This window comes from Pinus tabuliformis, chromosome 2_2 (assembly GCF_031772625.1).
Source record: "Pinus tabuliformis cultivar Carrire ecotype Pingquan chromosome 2_2, CPIR1, whole genome shotgun sequence".
Classification (NCBI taxonomy): domain Eukaryota; kingdom Viridiplantae; phylum Streptophyta; class Pinopsida; order Pinales; family Pinaceae; genus Pinus; species Pinus tabuliformis.
Window position 1 is genome coordinate 1,211,910,081 of NC_142300.1, and position 14,882 is coordinate 1,211,924,962.

At 36.0% G+C, this 14,882-nt stretch overlaps 1 protein-coding gene across 1 annotated transcript; it reads left to right on the forward strand.

Annotated features, from left to right (window-relative positions):
* Positions 1–1,675: 1,675 nt before the first annotated feature.
* LOC149197843 (L-gulonolactone oxidase 2-like) lies at positions 1,676–4,082 on the forward strand. The gene is made up of 2 exons (XM_089404002.1): positions 1,676–2,618; positions 3,138–4,082. The coding sequence occupies exons 1-2, from the start codon at positions 1,688–1,690 to the stop codon at positions 3,986–3,988; spliced, it is 1,782 nt and encodes a 593-aa protein (XP_089260128.1). The 5' UTR covers positions 1,676–1,687; the 3' UTR covers positions 3,989–4,082.
* The last annotated feature ends 10,800 nt before the right edge of the window (positions 4,083–14,882 follow it).

A 14,882-nucleotide genomic window follows, 5' to 3' on the forward strand; every position in this document is an offset into this window, starting at 1 on the left:
TAATCTTGTCAAATATTTACCATTACTAACAACTTCCAATTGAAGTAACTCATTAAACTTATTTTTAATATGGAATTAGATTAAGAAAATGAAATATAAGGTAATTACATTTCTAAATATAACAATAGATGAATATTTTATAAAGGCCTAGTCTAATTTATAGACAAAATGACATTTTCATAACCATTTTTCTGGTTAATTTTAATCAAAAGTTAACAATGGTTTATAAAAATTTGAGTTTAAATTATTTAATCTGCATAATTCTAGTGCGCCAAGGGTTTTCAAGGGTGCCAAATCCAGTTATGCATTCAAAAATGTATTTTAAACAACAAAAAATCTTGAAATTGTATTGCAGTATTTTGGTGAATTCTGGTGAAAAAAAGATATTTTGTATATAAGTTAGACTACTCCTTTTATGAATTAATCATTTTATAATTTACAATTTTAAAATTCAAAATATCATATCATTTTAGTTTTATAGAACAAAATGAGATTTTTCAAAAAAGAAATAGTATTATACTTATGATTAGATATTTAATATATTAGAAAGGAAAAATAATATAAATAAAAAGTTGTTGTTGTTGTTGTTTTTTTTTAAATAAAGATCTTTTATATATATTTTATGTTAATTTAATTTTAGGGGTTTGAACTTTGAATCTTATGATTTACATAATACTTCATAACACAATGATTGTCAATTAAATTACTTAATAAACTATAGATTATATATAATTTAAAAATATTACATAAAAATAATAAATTTTGAATTAATTATTAAATATTTAAAAAATATAATCATTTTAAATAATCTTTAAAAATATAATTAAAAAATTATTTCATATTAGATATTATTTTTTGGGATTCAATACTATGTTAAATAACTCATTCATTTATAACCATTTCATATTCACATAATATTTTATCACCCTCCAAAATCATTACCTTTATAAAAATAAAAATATTAAAAAAATCACTACATTAAACTATCCCACACTCATATGAAATCTTACCCACCTTCCCATTTATTATCTTTATCATATTTAACAAAACTTGTATAAACTTCTCTCAATGATTTTTAAACATAAAATTAAAAAATAAAATATAGTAACTAAATCTTTCACACCCACCTTCCCAATTTATTATCTTTATCCTATTTAACAAACTTATATAAACTTCTCTCAATGATTCTTAAACATAAAATTAAAAAATAAAGTAGAGTAGCTAAATCTTTCAGTTAGTCTTTAAAAGAAAACCACTCTTCTAAAATATCCCACTCTCGCATGAAATCCGACTAACCTCACACTTTATCATATTCAAGAAAAATTATAATATAAACTTCTCATTCATCATTTTTCAAAGTTTAAATTAACCATTCTCTCGGGATGGATATGTTCCTTCAAAGAGGTGATATATATATATATATATAATTTTTCTTTGCTTTGCTTTGAATAACGGGAATACACTGAACAAGTCTTGCGGAGACCAAGGCGGACGGATAAACACCCAACCTAATCCCAGCTGTTCATGTGGAATTTATATATTAAAATTCTGGGATGTAGCAATCTGATCCTCTGCATCTCGCCACGGCAACCTGGTCTTCAGTGTGGCACCGCTTATATAAACTCGCACTCACCATCATATTCAACACAACTACGAGAAGAAGATGAATCCAATAATCCGTGTAGCGATGGGCCACAAATTACTTGCCCTACTTCTATTTCTCCTTGCTTTTCCATCCTGCCTCCAGGCGTTGTGCCCACCTCCTCCCTCAGTGGAATGCAAAAGCAATGGAGGAGGATGCCAGATCTTTAATTACCAAGGCATTTGGGAGGATCGCAGCATTTGCAGAGCTGCAGAGGCTGTCTCACCCAAAACAGAAGCCGAGATTCTGCATGCTGTTGCCCGGGCTGTGAAAAAGAAGCAGAAGATCAAAGTGGTAAGCACTCTGGCTCATAGCCTCTCAAAGCTAGTGTGTGTTGGAGACCATGGATTGATTATCTCAACCGAAAACTATGCATCCGTCATTGGAGTGAACAAGGGTGCCATGACTATTACAGTCCAAGGCGGCGCCATGATGAGAGACGTTATGGAGGAAGCAGCGAAGGAAGGCCTGGCTCTTCCCGCCATGATTTACTGGAACGGAGTCTCTGCGGCGGGCGTTGTTTCTACGGGAGCCCACGGCAGCGGTCTCGTGGGCAGAGGGAGCGGTGTTTATGAATATGTGGTGGGTATGAGATTGGTGGTGCCTGCATCTCCATCAGAGGAGTACAGCAAAGTCATGAGCTTGAGTACCGAAACAGATGAAGATGAGCTCAACGCTGCGAGATTATCTCTGGGAACGCTGGGAGTAATCTCGCAAGTCACCTTCGCTCTGCAACCCATGTTCAAGCGTTCCTTAAGTAGGCCGAATCTAAGCGATGATAAGGAGCTTCAAAACGAAGCGGCCCATTTCCTGAGGGCTCATGATTTCGCAGATTTATTCTGGTTTCCCTTTCATCAAAAGGCGCTGTTTAGACCATTCGATCGAGTTTCTGTTGAAGTTGCCGGTGACGGCCTCAACGTTGCAATTGGGCATTTTCCATCTAGCGTAGCCAGCCTTGAATATTCTGATCATCTGAGTAAGTATTTACAGATTTCCCACTTGTTTGTTTTTTAGTTTGTTTTATTTTTGTACCATGCTTGAATTCTTGAAAGCGATCTCTATCTTCACTTCTTTCAATCCAATTTAGTTGGAGACTCTTCGAAATTAAACCTCGCTCAAATCAACTAAATTTACATCTGGTTGAGTTTGTTTAAGAATAATTAATTAACTAATTTACATCTCACGTGTTTATTTAAGAATAATGATGCGGATAAACATGTTTATTTCATCTTATGAGTTTGTTTAAGAGTAATTTTGCAGATACACATGTTTATTTTATTTTATTATAGGTTTTTAAGATTTTAATTTAGTTATTAGTAATTAACAATTATTATTAAAAAAAAAAAAAAAAAAATTATAATTTTAATTTAGTCCATAATTATTAATTTGCCTTTAATTAATTTATCTCATTTATATCACCATGTTATATTGGGTAATGTGATATTGACATTTAATTTATATTAGTTTTCTAACTATAAGAATTGCATACTCGCAGATGGCATAATCCAATCTACAGAAGATTCTGGCCGATTGTGCTCTTTAATGGGAGAAGAAATTAAGCAACTGACGTTTAACGGCAGCGGGTTTTGGAACGACGAAATTAAAGGCTTCACAGGGTACCCGGTCATCGGATTCAATCATCGCATGCAGTCTTCCGGAGGATGCCAGGGCACCTATAACAGTCACAATCACAATCACACTGGTTGCACTCCCAACAAGATTTTAGATAAAAATCAGACCGTTTGTTCGTGGGACCGCCGGGTTCCGACTGCCTTCGGTTTCGACGTGGAACTGAGAGTGCCCATTTCACGCCTCCCAGAAACAATTATCGATATAAAGAAGCTCAGAGATGTGAATCCTCAAAGTATGTGTGAAATCTATGTGGTTTTTCGGTCTATTAAGAAATCTGATGCGTATTTGGGACCAGCAGAGGACGTGGTGACACTGGAATTGATATATTATCGTCCTAGAGAAGCCAAGACGCCCAAATGGAACGAAGATGTGTACGAAGAGATTGAGCAGATGGTGATCGAGAAGCATGGCGGGAGCCTGCACTGGGGTAAGAATGGCGGTTACTTGTTCGGAGGGTTAGCCAAGCGGGCAGTGAATTTGGAGAAATTTTTGCAAGTAAAGAATAGATATGATCCGGAAGGAGTGTTTTCTAGTGAGTGGACAGATGGGCTGTTCGGGATTGGAGGGCAGGGAGTGGAGCAGTTGAGAGATGGGTGCGCATTAGATAAGATGTGCAAGTGCAGAGAGGATAAACACTGTGCTCCTGAGAAAGGGTATTTCTGCAGGGCAGGAAGAATTTGGAAAAACGCTCGGGTGTGCAGGCAACTGAATTGATAGTACTGCAAATGTGTTGAAATTAAATTTACATATGTATTTAGGTTGGTGGTGAAATAAATAAAGATGAGTATCATTTGTGATGTGATACTTATTGTTGTATTGGGAAAGAAATAAAGTCGAGGTCACTCTAACGTTGTAACTACGGACGGTTTCAAAACGTGAGGAGTTGGCGCTGTTTTTAATAGAAGTGTGTTTTAAATATGAGTTTTTTTCTTTCTATGTAACATTGGATGTCCATGGAATTGCATTTTTAGCCAACAGGAGATTGTGAGTATGTTGTCGAATTGCTGCAGGCATTATGATGGCGCGGTAGGCTGTGAAGTGGTATGGAATTCCCCACGTATAACTTAACTTGAGATCAAAACCATGATGAAATTAAAATAAATTTAAAGAATATTGTAACAAGATTGAAATATGATTTGAATGAAGAATTTTATTTACTTAATTTTTCAATAAAAATTATTTATTTTTTTGTCATAGTTATTATAATAATCGATTGTAATTTAATATTAGAGAGTTTAGACTTCTGTGATCCTTACTTGATTGTAAGAGATTTCAGCAAAATCACATAGAAAATCATTCGTCGACCCGTTTCGAACTTGTCCTGAGGATGAACCACACTAGTTGGTTCGAAACGCGTCGACAAATGATTCTCTATGTCATTTTGCTAAAATCTCTTGTAATTTAATATATTTATTATTGAAAACATTATTATAATAATCAATTGTAAATTGTAATTTAATTAATTTATTATTGAAAATTTATATTAATATAAATTATATTTGATATTTATTGTATAAGACGTGTTTTATAGTTTAATATGAAAAATTAATCTCTTAGAATTATGTTAAAAAATATAAAAATAGAATTATGTTAAAAAAATATAATAATATTTAAAATTGCAAATTAATTTTTAATTTATATAAATTAAAATCTATATTAACATATATTTTTAATTTATATGAAAATAAATTTGATGAATTACTTGAAAAAAGAGAAAAAACAAGAATAGACTTTCCAAATATTTATACAGGCTTCAAGTGGATATGTATTCCAAATTGTGATTTGGTATGTAGTTCAATATAGAAACTAGCATGTCTGTACATTGATCATAAAACAAATAATTAGCAAAATTTGCATGCTTGTACATTAATCATAAAACAAAGAATTAACAAAGTTTGCGGGAATTTTTGTTTAACCTTGAATCGCATGTTATCGCTTAAAGTTAAAACTCCTGAGAAAAGGGATTAACCTTAGTTATGACACCCATCAAATTTTGATGATTTGGAATGAATCTATGTGACTGTAACGAACCTCTGATATAGTTCTATGCACGTTTTCTTGATTAGCCTCCATGAAATGAGTCATGAACTTCTTCTAGAATAGCCTCCATTAAATGAGCCATGAACTTCTACTGGACTAGGCTCGCTGAAATGAGTCATGGAGCGGCGATCAACAGCCTGGGCCCGAGGCTGAGAGGTCAAACACTGTTGCACCTTGAGATGGATTTGAGGGTTTTTTTCACGAGTCCTTTCGTCTATGCTACTCAATGAGAGTTGCATAATGATCGAAATGATCGTTTAATGTATTGGTATTTTTTTAACTGTGGATTGCAGATTTTGGACATTCAACAAGTATGGAGCATTATCATTGCAGATTCCGTCATCTGTATTCCTTATTTGGTTGCTCTAATGGATAATGGACTTGCTCATATCACAAATATGAAGTTTCATCAAATGAGTTTTATCACAAATATTGCAGATTCCATCACGGGTCTCCGGTCTTCTTTATTTCGATGGAGATTAGATATAATCACGATAAGTGATATCGTAATGCACCATACTAATGTGGATTGCAAATCCCATTATCCATTCCTTTTATTTGGATATCCCGATCTACAATGAAGATAAATAAAGCAGAAATCTACATTAAACAATTGCCTATACACCTACCTTTTTGTGGATTGCAAATCCCATCATGCATCATCATCCTTAAGTGGATTGCAGATTCTATCCTGAACCATCTTTATAATTTGAATGCCCTCATCTAGAGTTAACATAACCTCAGGATTCAAGATATAGTCGGATTAATTTGAATGCCCTCATCTAGAGTTAACATAACCTCAGGATTCAAGATAAGTTCAGATTGTTTGAATGGTTTTGCAACTGTTCGTGACCATAAATTAGTTTCACACTTGAACATTTCGGTAACATTATATCAAACGATCCACAGATAATTTCAAATAAAATAATGATTGAATAACTGTGAGAAAATTTCAGCCATATAAAATAATTATATCTGGATAACATCACAATAAACGACGAACAATAATAAATATTATGTGCACTGAATCTCAGAAAAATTTAGAGGTATCAAGTAATTTAAAAGATAACAAAAGCAAAGAGGCCAACCAGACGATCTTAGTGAAGCTGTGGAATTTGAATTTCGATGGTACGAAAGTTTGGCTTCGAAACAAAGCAAAAGGCAATTAAGTCACGTGCACAGACTTTTTAAGTAAATTAGATAATGAATTGATAAGTTGTTCTTGTGAAATTTAAAAATAGTTTTCAATGATTTCTTTTCTCTGAACTAAAACCAATGTGATTAAGATCAAGGAGATTTTCTGGTTGGGTCGGACCCCACCATAAGAAGTCATGGAGTCAACCCTGAAAACCTGATAGTTAGATGATCAAATATCAAAATGCAAGCACACAAAGTACATCAAAATGTCGATCATGACTCACGAGGCATTTTTCTTCCCAAATACCGTTAAACAGAATTGAATGAGAGTCATCACAATGGGTAAGTTAATTTTCTAATGTTTATTGTTGGCTACTGATTTATTGACGGCTCATGATTTCGCGGATTGAATATGGTTTCCCTTTTATCAAAAGGCATTGTTTAGACCATTCGATCGAGTTTGTATTGATGTCAAAAGGGCTTTTATAGTTTAATATAATGATCAAATTTTTAAAAATTATATAATAAAAACATATTGGTTATATTGGTTAAACAATGAGAATGAATAAAAGAGCAAGGTAAAAAGATCTGCACATACAAATTTAACGTCGTTATCTATCTATATTGGTTAACTCTCAGAACTAGTAAATCACGTTGATACAAAGCTCTCAATATATATGTATATATGGTTGATCTATATTGGTCCACACAGGAATCGTTATTTAATGCAACAAACACGATAGCCTGCCCCACGTATACAAGCATCACTATTTTATTCAACTATGCTAGTCAATGAGAGTTGCATAATGAGCGTTTAATATAACACTTATTCTGATTTGCTTGAATTGGTATTTTTTAAATGTGGATTGTAGATTTTGGACATTCAACAAGTATGGAGCATTATCATGGCAGATTTCGTCATATGCGTTCGTTATTTCAGTGCTCTAATGGATAATGGTCTTACTAATATCACAAGATTCATCAATTTGAGTCTGATCATTGCATTCAATTTATGACAATTTAAACACGGAGACAGTTGTAGAAGCTATAACAATGATTGATTATCATTATTGTTTATCTAAACCTTGCCGACCGTTGTCGCCCACTGACTAAGGAACAGTGAGCCCACTGACTAAGGAACAGTGAATCCGAAATATGAACATGAGTGATTATTATTATAACACCTCTCTTTAATCACGAGTTATACTTTAACTTGCCTAATAGTCAAAGTCTCAACTAGGCTTACTGTTGAAATTATAATTTCAACTGCAGTGAACAGAACAACATCAGCTACTTTATTCATTTGTCGTGATCCGGCGCCCCACATTTTCTCCCGATCTTTTTAAGTCACCGCCATTACCATCTTTTCACTCTTTAATTATTTTTGAGTTCCCGAAGGATGAAGATCAGATACAGCACCACATCATTTACTTCTCAACAACTATATTAATGAGCAGAACGGCTGAAAGAGAAAAGAACCAGCCTCGAGCCAACGTAGCATTTATCAACCATAGATTTCATCACCACCGACTCAAGAAATACAGCAAAAGATCAAATCTGTTAATCATGAGCAGCATAAACTTTATAAACAAGTTAAAGCGGTGAAGACCCTTTCCCGCACTATAAATAGAAATAGAAACAGAAGTAGAAATATAGAGAGATAGACAGCAAAGGGAAGCACACAACAGTGTAGAACAAGAGAGTTTTTTTTGTATTGCACAGCAGTGCTGAAATTTTCTGAGATAGTTGTTTTGTGGAACTGAAGTGTTCTTGTTGTAATCCATCTATCAAGAGGAAGATGCTCTTTAGCATAATATTTTGTGAAGATCCCTCTATGTGAGGAAGACTTAGTTTTATCTGTTGGTTTATTTTCATAAATAGAAATTTCTTTCGGTGCGTTGCTGTTACACCAAAAGTTATTTTGTCAAAAATTTCCTGTTGCTGTTACACCGTAAGTCGAAAAATACTCGACGTCAAAAATCCTCGTTGCTGCAACACTACGAACAGCAACTGAAAAAAGTTACGTTGCTGCAACACCACGAATAGCGTTGCTGCAACACCACGAACAACAACTGAAAAAACTGTGTTGCTGCAACACCGTTTCCAGAGAACGATTTTTTCTGTTTTTCTGAGTTAAAAACAGAGTATTTTTCTGTGTCAAAGACAATATTATTTTGATCAGTTTTTGATCCTGAGGCAAAATAGAGTATTATTTTATGCTCTATTCTTGTGTTTTTGAATTATCAGAAAACAGAGTATTACTCTCTGTTCATATTTTTGTTGTTTCGGAATTTATCAGAAAATTCTGAACAGTGGAAACAGAGGATTTTTTCACTGTATTTTGTTTGGAATAACCAGAAATTCCCGACAGGGTATCAGAGCTTGTCCAGGCTCTTTGAAGACATCAAAGAAGCTGAAAGAAGATTTGTTGCTGCAGCAAATTATCCAGCAGAGCGAAAACACTGTCAAGGTATTTTTCAGATTAGTTTTTTGTGTAGCTGCTGAAGACAATTATGTGATTTTTTTTACAATCAAGTATTACAAGAATGGCCAGCACCAGCGTGGGTATGTTTAATACCCAGCTCCCACAGTTCAATGGGAAAAATTATGACTACTGAGCAATAACCATGAAAGCCGTGTTTGCCTCACATGATTTATGGGAACTTGTTGAATATGGATTTGAAGAGCCAGCAAATGAAGAAGAGTTTATTGGATTAACTCAGGCAGAGAAAGAGCTGTTGAAGAGCAATAAGAAGAAGGACTCAAAAGCCCTTGTATTCTTATATCAAGCAGTGCATGAGAGTGTGTTTCCAAGGATAGCAGCAGCCAATACATCCAGAGAAGCATGGCAAACTCTCAAGACAGCCTATCAAGGCATGGAGAAAGTGAAGACAACAAAACTACAGTTGCTGAGGAAAGATTTTGAGAACCTGCGTATGAAGGAGTCAGACAATATTGACTCATTCTTCACACAAGCAATTGGTTTGGTCACACAGATAAGGTCTCATGGAGAAACTCTTAGAAAGGAGGATTGTGGAGAAACTATTGAGGTGCCTACCCTCAAAGTTTGATGTGATTGTCACCACCATAGAAGAGACAAATGATCTCTCAAATTTTTCAGTTGATGAACTTCATGCATCACTGATAACACATGAGCAGAGGTTGAGTAGAAATGAAAACTCATCTCTAGAGCAAGCCTTCAAGACCCAGATGTCATTTGGAAGAGGAAGATGTCAAGGCAGAGGAAACAAGAGAGGAAGAGGCAGAAGCCAATACAGAGGCGGAAGAAACAGTCTAGCAAACGTTCAAGGAAGAGGCAGCAATCCAAATCAGAACCAAGACCATGGCAGCAGTCAACAAAGTGGACAACATCATGCTCAAGGACAAAGGTATGAAAAATCCAATGTCCAATGTTATTATTGTAAAAAATATGGGCACTATGCAAATGAATGTAGGAAGAAGCAGCATGATATGAGTAATAGATCTAGTGCAAATATCACTAGAGAAAATATCAGTCAAGATAATGTGTTGTTAGTTTGTAATATGGCTGAAACAAATAGTGAGGATATATGGTTTCTAGATTCTGGTTGCAGCAACCATATGACAGGAAACATAACCCTGTTTTCTGCTTTAGATCAGAGTGTGCAGTCACAAGTCACACTTGGGACTAATAGTAAAATTTCTGTTATGGGAAAAGGAGAAGTTAAAATATTTACAAAGAAAGGTGAAAAGAAAACCATAACAGATGTCTATTATGTTCCTGGAATGAAGTGTAATCTCTTGAGTATTGGACAACTTGTTCAGAAGGGTTACAATGGTTTCTTTGAGAATGATGTATGCACCATCATGGACAGATTACCCAGCAAACGTTGTATTGCTGAAGTAAAGATGACAAGGAACATGATGTTCCCTCTCAGAATAAAGGCAGATCTGAAAAATAAAGAAGTAATTGCAGCAGTGACACAAGAGGCTCTCCAAAGCGTACCAAAGGATGAAAATTGGTTGTGGCATTTGAGATTTGGACATCTCAACTTTGGAGGTCTTAACTTGTTGAGTAGAAAAGGAATGGTAAGAGGATTACCATTGATAGAAAAGCCAGACAACCTTTGTGAAGGTTGTATATTGGGAAAACAACACAGAGAAAGTTTTCCAACTGGGAAAAACATAAGGGCAAAAGCACCTTTAGAAATTGTCCACTCAGATTTATGTGGACCGATGCAAGCTCCATCACTTGCAGGCAGCCAATATTTTCTAACATTTATTGATGACTTTACCAGAAAGACTTGGGTTTATTTTCTGAAGAATAAGAGTGAAGTGTTTGAAAAATTTCAAAATTTCAAAGCACTTGTAGAAAATCAAAGTGGGATGCGTATCAAGGTTTTTAGAACTGACAGAGGAGGTGAGTATATCTCCAAAGAATTTTTACGTTTTTGTAGAGAAAATGGAATTCATAAGCAATTTACAGCAAGGTACACCCCGCAGCAAAATGGAGTTGCTGAAAGGAAAAACAAAACAATCATGGATATGGCAAGGAGCATGTTGAAGACAAAGCATTTGCCAAATGATTATTGGGCTGAAGCTGTACACTGTGCAATATATATTTTGAATAGATGTCCTACAAAAGCAGTGATGAACAAAGTGCCAGAAGAAGCATGGAGTAGGAGAAAGCAAGGAGTCACCCACATGAAAGTTTTTGGTTGTGTGGCTTATGCACACATTCCAGATCAGCTAAGGAAGAAATTGGACAGCAAAGGGGAGAAATGTATTTTCATTGGATACAGTGAAGAATCCAAAGCTTACAGGTTATATATCCCATCCACCAAGAAGTTTTTTGTGAGCAGAGATGTTCAATTTATTGAAGAGGAAGCTTGGGATGGAAGCATAGAGAAAACAGTTAATGTTAAAAACTGTTTTTCTCATGATGATGATGATGAGGAGTTGGCTGAAACACATCCCGAAACAGAAGCACCAACAACAGAACAACAAAAGACATCCTTGAGGAGAAATGAGAGTGCTTCTCCAAGCACACCATAAGGAGGAAATTCAAGTGCATCTACAAGCACTTGCACACCGAATGAAAGAGGTAAGAAATTCAGAAATTTAAGTGATATTTATGATGAAGGAATGAATTATTTGTTTGCTTTGTATTGTCATGTTGATGACCCTGTTCATTTCGAAGATGGAATTAAAGATGAGAAATGGATAGAAGCTATGGATGAGGAGATGAATGCCATAGAAAGAAATAAGACATGGGATTTAGTTGATCTACCAAAAGGTAAAGAAGTCATTGGAGTTAAATGGGTCTACAAGACCAAGAGTAATGCTGAAGGCAAGATAGAAAGGCATAAGGCAAGACTTGTTGTCAAGGGATACAAGCAGCAGTATGGGAGAGATTATGAGGAGACTTTCACACCAGTTGCAAGAATGGAAACAGTAAGAGCAGTGCTGTCCATAGCAGCACAAAACAAATGGAAAGTTTACCAAATGGACGTGAAGTCAGCATTCTTGAATGGAGTATTAATGGAAGAGATTTACATCGAGCAACCTCTAGGCTATGAGAAGAAAGGCCAATAGCATAAAGTCTGCAGATTGAAGAAAGCTCTTTATGGGATGAAGCAAGACCAAGAGCATGGTACAGTAGGATAGATTCCTATCTACTGGAGAACGGATTTGAGAAGTGTGAGGGAGAACCCACTGTTTACATCAAAGAAAAAGACTGTAAAATTTTAATTGTTGTGTTATATGTTGATGATGTGATTTTTACAGGTAATGATGACTACCTCATTGAAAATTTCAAATCAGTCATGAAAGAAGAATCTGAGATGACTGACATGGGTTTGCTGAGATACTTCTTAGGAATAGAAGTAGATCAAAATAAAAATGGAATTTTTATTTCACAGGCAAAATATGTAAATGAAGTGTTGAGCAGATTTAACATGCAGGACAGCAAGGCAGCAATCACTCCCACAGTGATGGGATTAAAACTCAGCAAAGAGGACAGCAGCAAAGATTTTGACCCTAGTGTGTACAAGAGCATAGTTGGCAGCCTCATGTATTTGACTGCAACTAGGCCAGACATAATGTATGCTAGTAGTTTAATTTCCAGATTCATGGAGAAGCCAAAAGAAACACATTGGCAGGCAGCAAAGAGAATTCTGAGGTATGTTAAAGGTACAAAAATGTATGGCATATCTTATACTGTTTCAGAATGTTCAGATTTAGTTGGATACACAGATAGTGATTGGGATGGAAGTGTAGATGACCGGTGTTAGCGCTTGAGATTTCACCCTAGGCTGAGGAAGGTAAACCTTCAAGGCAACATCAAACCATTTCACCTCGTAGCTAGCCCTACGGGGTATGAGAAGGCTCTCTCCGGTCAAACTCGGTAGATCTTTCAATAGGATGAGCTGACCCAATTAGGAACACTGATATTAGGCTAGTAAACTGATAAGGAGGGTTGATTTAAAGTTTTTGGGGTTTTTTGGTGGCAAATTGAGGATCTGCAATTTTAGGGTGCGGGGATTTGACACAGTTTCTGCAGGTGGGTCTTTGGGGCAAGGTAGGAGTTTGTGTTGATGCCTTTAGCTGAGATGGATGATCAAGGAAGAAAAAAGAGAAGCTAAAGAGGGCAAACAATGACTTTGAATCCTCTCTAGACAGTGGAAAACATAAACATTAAACAAATTTGAAAGCTGAGCATGGCAAGCATGAATTCAAACTTTATCACTTCATTTGTTCAATAAGCTGCAGTAAAGAAAGAGATGGAACACATAAACACACTTACAATTACAATAGGAGAACACACCATCAACAAAAAAGTCCACAAGAATCCCAATGATGTCTGCAAAACCCTGGCCTTCCTTTTCCTCAAATTGCAGAGATACAAGTAAAATATACAATAGGAGCTTCTCCCTCAAGAGTCCAACCATGAAAATGAGAAAGAGAAGGAATAATATAGGAGATCCAACTCCTTTCCCCACCTCTAGGGGTCGAGCTCAACTTCCTAGGAGCTGTTGCAACTAATTCTAAATCAGTCACTAGATAATAGGCCAGCTCAACAACTTACCTCTAAAACTTAAGAAGCCTATCTATGCATTAAATATTCACTATTTACATCAAAGAAGCTTCTAGAAGTGGTAAAGAAGAGTAAAAGTATCTAATGCCATGACATTTACACAAGAATCCATCATTTACATGCCCAAATAGTCAACCAAAGTGAAAACAGTGCTTTGCTGGCCGAACTGGTCAAAAACTGGCAAATTTTGCCTGAGTGGTCGCACCTCTGGCTCGAGTGGTCGCACCTTTTTGCAGCTCTGTTTGAGGGCCTTCCCGGAGTCCAAATCAGGTGCAGGATAGCTCGTTGGAAAGGTCTGGAAGTCTAATTTCCAACCCAACCAGAATTTCTGAATTTGGAGTTGATTTGACCTGTCAAAAATCAAATCTCCCAAGACTGGTTTCTGCAACTCAAAAAAGGGGCAGAAAGTCAAAATTTGCATGTATTTTGAGCTTTTGGGAGCCCAAATCTCCATAAAATTTGAAACCCATCCATATCCAAGTGTATTTTGTCATGAAAAATCCAAATATGTAGAGTTTTCCTCAATCTGAGCTGTCCCCATGAGTGGTCGCGCGCGGGGTGAGACCACTCCAACGGCCAAAACCTGTAAATTTCTCAAAAATGTAAAAAATGCTCCAAAACTTCTCAAATTTTTTGGTTTTGCTGCTAGAAGAAGGCTAGTGAGTATCATGGTGAGTAAGAGAGGCCTCAGCCAAGATACGGAGTGGGTTGGACTTCTTCTTCCTTTTGGGAGCCTCGGTCAACCTCCTTTGAAACATTTTCATCTTCGCCTTGCAAACATGCATCCTAGCCCAATAACCTGTGATGACCGCCCTTTCCACCCTTACGAGGCCTCCTCTGTACCTCAACCTCTGTAGATGATGAATGGTCATCACCTTGCTCATAAGTCTCAGTATCTGGCATGGTTTTGGAGCAAGATGGGCAAACTGAAGGACAAATTGGACTGCTGCCTCTGCCTGCAAAAGTACTGAACTCTATGCTGTTTCAAGGGAAAAAAAAAAAACATGAGGGGAATGTTAGGGGAGGGAACTTCTTAACAAGGAATGGGAATATATGATAATAACAGGGAATCTTCAAGGGAAACTTTACACATTGTCATGCATATAGGAACCGTTTTAACATTGGGAAATCACTTGCCAAGAACATCTCATATGGGACAAAACATGTATGATAATGAACATGGAAGGGGCATACATGAATCAAGAGGGACCTAGGGACACCATACACCAAATTCACTGAGGAGTTCATGTGTGTTATAAGGCAGATTCTGCTCTTTTTGTTCTTTAAGGGTTACATGCACATTAAGGAGTACATACTCATCATTTTCACATGAAGGGAAAGTGTTTCATGTATAAG

Excerpts from the sequence above, each read along its gene's own strand:
- LOC149197843 (XM_089404002.1), top strand. The coding sequence starts at position 1,688 with ATGGGCCACAAATTACTTGCCCTACTTCTATTTCTCCTTGCTTTTCCA. Across the intron at positions 2,619-3,137 it reads TGAATATTCTGATCATCTGA|ATGGCATAATCCAATCTACA; the intron begins GTAAGTATTTAC and ends GCATACTCGCAG.